Raw genomic sequence first — 4,803 nt, 5'->3', positions numbered from 1 at the left:
CTGGTGGGCGGAGCGTTCCTGGTATCTCGGCAGAGGTCCTGGGTTTGGGGGAGGGTGTTCTAAAGGTGGGGGTTGGGGTGCCAAGGAGAAAGAAAGAGAGAGAGAGAAACGAGCCAGAAGCGCAGAAATGTAGAGATAGGGACATATAGAAAGTGTCAGAGAAATCCTAAGAGTAAGACAGAGTTGGGAAGAGAGAGAAGGGAGAGATTGAGAGAGTAAGAGAGACAGAGGAGACAGTGAGAGAGAGTAATAGGGTTGGAGAGAGAGACAAAGACAGAGAGACATGGAGAGAAAATGCGCGCCGAGAGGGACAGAGACAAACAACATTAGGGCTGGACAGAGAGGGGCCAGAGCGAGCCGGGGAGCTGGGCAGGGAGGTCAGGTGGGCTCGGCGAGGAGGTGGGGAGCCCCTTCCCCATTCTGCAGCCTCGGGTGATCCCCCACCCCACCCTACAGCCCTCCCACGCCCCCGAGGGCTGGTGGAGAGGAGGGCCGGCCGGCCGGCGCGCGCGGGGCGGAGCCGCAGCGGAACCGACACGCGAGAGAAAGTTCCGAAGGGGCGGCGCCCGGGTCCTCCCCTTCCCCTCTCGGAAAGTCTCGCATAAAAGACGGGCGCAGCTTGGGCCTCCGCAGCCAGTACCGTCGCCTCGCCCGCCATGCACCCCTGCCCGGCCGCTGCCGCTGCTGGTGGTGCTGTGTCCCTGGACGCCGAGGCCGCCTGGCCACCCGCGCCGTCCACACCGCCGGCTCGCACCTGCCGCCCGCTGCCCTGGGCACTGGGCACCGCTCTGCTGCTGCTCGCCGCCACCTGTGCCGCCTGCGTCGCCCGCACCTGGGCCTCGCAGGGCCCCGCAGCTGGCCCCGAACCCGCGACCGATGCCCGCGCCGGCCTCCTCCCCGATGCCCCAGCGCAATCGGTAAGACGCGACCCCAACTTGGCTCCTTCCTGCGCCCTTCTCTGATTCCCGTCCCCACCCCCAACCTCGACAGGCACCTGTTGTCTTTGGTTTCCTACTGAGTCCGCGGGTGGCCACAATAGGACGCCCGCGGGATCCCCTAAGCCCTGGGGGGAGGGGAAGGGCTGCGCTGGGTCTTGCGCACTTGCGGGTGTGTGTGTGTGGGTGGGTGTGCGCACGCGTCGGGACCCCCACTCCCCCGAGCCGCCGCTCACATGCGTTTTCCCATTCTCTTCCTCCCGGCCTTGCAGGGTCTGTTCGCGCAGCTGGTGGCCCAAAGCGGTGAGTGAGCGCCCCTCGTGCCCCGCCACCGGGGTTGGAAAGAGGGAGGAAGGGGAGGGGAGGCCCTGAACCCTCATTTCTCCTCCTCTGCCTCTCCTCTGAGCCCAGCACAGACATCTGCCCTGGGGGACCCCTTTCCTCCCGCTCTCTTCTTGGTTTTCTCCCTCTCCAATCTCCCACCCTTCCAGAACTCCTCACTTACGTGGGGATTCGGCCTCTTGACGCCCCCTCTTTACAATCTCTCCCTCTCCTGCCTCTCCTGAAGGTTCTACAGCCTCTCTCCTCCCCCTCCTCCTTTCTCTGCCCAAGCCCTCCCTTCCCCTCTCCTCCCTTCCCCTCATCCTGACTCTATGGAAGTCGACCCCCCAACACCCCAGCCCCTCCACATCTCTGCCTTCCTGGGTACCCCTTTCTCTCTCCTCTCCCCTCCCCTCCCCCACAACTCAACTTCTCCTTTCTGTCCCCTCCCTCTGCAGTGTTGCTGACCAACGGGACGATGCGCTGGCACAGCGAGCCGAGCCTGGCCGGCGTGGCCCTGTCCCGGGGCCTGAGCTACGATGAGGACGCGCGGGAGGTGGTGGTGGCCGAGGCCGGTGTGTTCTATGTGTTCCTGCACCTGGAGCTGCAGCGCGTGGTGGCTCGCCAAGGCTCGGGCGTCGTGGCGCTCTCGCTGCACCTGCAGCCGCCGCTCTTCAGCGAAGCCGCCACCTCCTCCTCCGCGCTGGCCACCGAGGTGCACCTGCCCCCGGCTGAGGCGGCTTGCGGGGAGAAAGGCCCCGATTCAGCCGTGGGTTTCCAGGGCCGTTTGCTGCCTCTGGGCGCCGGCCAGCGCCTCAGCGTCCACCTGCGCGCCACGGCCGAGGCGCACCCCGCCTGGCAGCTGGCCCAGGGCGCCACACTCTTGGGTCTCTTCCGAGTGACCCCTGAGGTTTCAGGAGGACTAGCTTCGCTCTAGCCCACGGACGGACGACCTGGACTGGGCCACGGCCCCTCCCTTCCTGGGTCCTGGCCCTGGTGCTGGGCCCGGCTGCTCTACCTCATGGGGCTGGGGACAGGGGTCTCCGCTGCTGGCTTCTCCTCATCCTCCAAGAACCCCCAGCCACTCCTGTCCCCCAGTCGGACTATTGGTTATTTATGCTGAGCCTGAAGCTCACACCGTCTACTTTATATAATATTCACTCATCGTACTATGTTTCTATTTATTGAGCGTGTGCTGTGTGTGCCAAGAGTCTTATTTATGTGCAGTTGTGAGAAATAAAGATTTGTTCCCAGAGTCTTCCTGCCTGTTGGTTCATGGGGCGGTTGGCAGGGGGCTTCACGGGGGCCTCCTGCTGGTGAGTATTAGACCCTGTGGGTCTGGCACCCTTTGAAATGCAGAGAACCCAGCGGTAACTCAAACCCCAAACTCCAGCCCAGTGCGGACTTCAGGTTAAACCATTGCTTCGGAACTCTGCCTTGGAGTTCAGCTCCCTGGGCATGTGTACCCTAAAAGGCAGCGGGTGAGGGCTCAAATTCTTGGGTCCCTGCTACCTACATGGGGCACCTGGTTGGAGGCTTTGGCTTCAGCCTGGCCCAGCCCCAACTCTCTGGGCATTTGGGGCTTGATGTAAGGATAGAAGATTTTTGTTTCTCTTAAGCAACCTTGCAAGCAGATGGAAGGCATAAATAAATAAACAGAAGGGGGGGAAGCGCATGTTGGCCTTGTAGTGTGCATGATCTATTTTGTGGGCAAGAAAGTCTGTAGGGTCTGGTGGTTTGTTTTTTTTTTTTTAAGATGTATTTATTTTTATTACAAAGTCAGATATACAGAGAGGAGCAGAGACAGAGAGGAAGATCTTCCGTCCGATGATTCACTCCCCAAGTGAGCGCAACAGCTGGTGCTACACCGATCCGAAGCCGGGAATCAGGAGCCTCTTCCAGGTCTCCCATGCGGGTGCAGGAACTCAAGGCTTTGGGCCATCCTCGACTGCTTTCCCAGGCCACAGGCAGGGAGCTGGATGGGAAGTGGAGCTGCCGGGACACAAACTGATGCCCACATGGGATCCCGGAGGTGGAGTTAGCTATTTAGGTCATCGCACCAGGCCCAGAAATTGAGATTCTATCTACTGCAGTGTGAATTTTACGCTACAGCTAGGACCATCCAGGTCTCTCATGTGGGTGGCAGGGACCCAAGTACTTGACCCATCACCAGGGTGTGCGTGGGTAGGGGGCTGGGTGTGGGATTCCAATTTGGACACTACAGTGTGGGCTGGGGGCATTCTAACCGCATGGGCCGTGCGTTCCCTGTGCTTGTCCTCCAGCTTCGGAAGGGTTACCCTGTCCACCGGCTCACACCTGAATCCCCTGGAGACCACAGCCTCAGGGAGCCCAAGGATTCCCTAGGCACTGCCCAACACAGCCACAGGCAACACCTGGAAGTGACCTTGACTGAACCAGACGAGAAACTGTTTCTAAGTTTTATGATTCACGGGCGGTGACGCCAGCATTCAGTCTGGAAGCCAGCGGGGTCACCTGTGGTGACGCCTAGAACCGGCTCTGGCTCTGGGATGGTCCATTCTGCTGTGTGAGCATGTGCTGGGGTAGGGGGAGGGAGGGGATGTGGGACACTTGCTGGCATCACGCCTGCGTGGTGGAAATATTGCATGGCGGTTTTTCACCACGCGTCTCTTTGCAGCCGGGTTGTACCTCTAGCCTTTCAGTACCTGGCAACACTCCAAGGCCACGGCCACGGCTTCCAGTACGTGATGGAGAAAATGAATGTTTGCGGATTAAACCTGAAGGTGTCCCCTGCCTGCTGCCGTTACACTGTGACTACCATGAAAAGGAGCTTGTTCCAGGGGTCCTGGGTGATGGCTTGGTGGTGAAGACAGTTAGTGATGAAGGCTTCCTGTGTCTGACACCTGCCTTCGGCTTTCGACTGTAGCTTCCTGCTGAAAGAAGAGCCTGGGCAGCATCCAGGTGTTAGGTGCGTGCCACTTCGTGGATATCTGGATGAGGCTCCCAGCTCTCAGCTTTGGCCCCACTCAGTCCTGGCGTTTGTGGGATGAGCCAGCCAAAGAGAGCTCATCGCGTCTCTTTCCAACACATCAAAGTTGGATAAGTTTCTCTAGGGGCCAGCATTGGGGTGCCATGGGTTGAGCCGCAGCAGTGCCCACATCCCATATTAGAATGCTAGTTTGGACCTGGTGCAGTGGCCTAGTGGCTCAAGTCCTCGCCTTGAATGTGCCTGGATCCCATATGAGCGCTGGTTCTAATCCCCATGGCCCTACTTCCTATCCAGCTCCCTGCCTGTGGCTTGGGAAAGCAGCCGAGGATGGCCCAAAGCCTTGGGTTGGTAGTAAGAACAACCTCCACTTGGTTGGACTTCAAGAGAAACTTAACTCAAAAACAAACAAACAAAGCCAAAAAACAGGGCCAAGCATGGTAGCCTAATGGCTAAAGTTCTATCCTTGAACCTGTCAGGATCCCATATGGGTGCTGGTTCTAATCCAGGCTGCTCCACTTCCCATCCAGCTCCCTGCCTGTGGCCTGGGAAAGCAGTGGAGGACGGCCCAAAGCCTTGGGA

The 4,803-nt window shown here is 59.5% G+C and overlaps 1 protein-coding gene across 1 annotated transcript; it reads left to right on the top strand.

Moving 5' to 3' along the window:
• The first annotated feature begins 1,194 nt into the window (after nt 1–1,194).
• On the top strand, nt 1,195–2,469 carry LOC131478461 (tumor necrosis factor ligand superfamily member 9-like). Its single transcript, XM_058657998.1, has 2 exons — nt 1,195–1,238; nt 1,715–2,469. Exon 2 carries the CDS (start codon nt 1,735–1,737, stop codon nt 2,191–2,193), a length of 459 nt encoding a protein of 152 aa, XP_058513981.1. The 5' UTR covers nt 1,195–1,238; nt 1,715–1,734; the 3' UTR covers nt 2,194–2,469.
• Nucleotides 2,470–4,803: the final 2,334 nt, after the last annotated feature.

Source organism: Ochotona princeps, chromosome 33 (genome assembly GCF_030435755.1).
Source record: "Ochotona princeps isolate mOchPri1 chromosome 33, mOchPri1.hap1, whole genome shotgun sequence".
Lineage (NCBI taxonomy): Eukaryota > Metazoa > Chordata > Mammalia > Lagomorpha > Ochotonidae > Ochotona > Ochotona princeps.
The sequence above is the reverse complement of the archived record's forward strand: the minus strand, read 5'-3'. Positions and strand labels throughout refer to the sequence as shown.

Coding starts and splice junctions, on each gene's coding strand:
- LOC131478461 (XM_058657998.1), top strand. CDS start 1,735: ATGCGCTGGCACAGCGAGCCGAGCCTGGCCGGCGTGGCCCTGTCCCGG.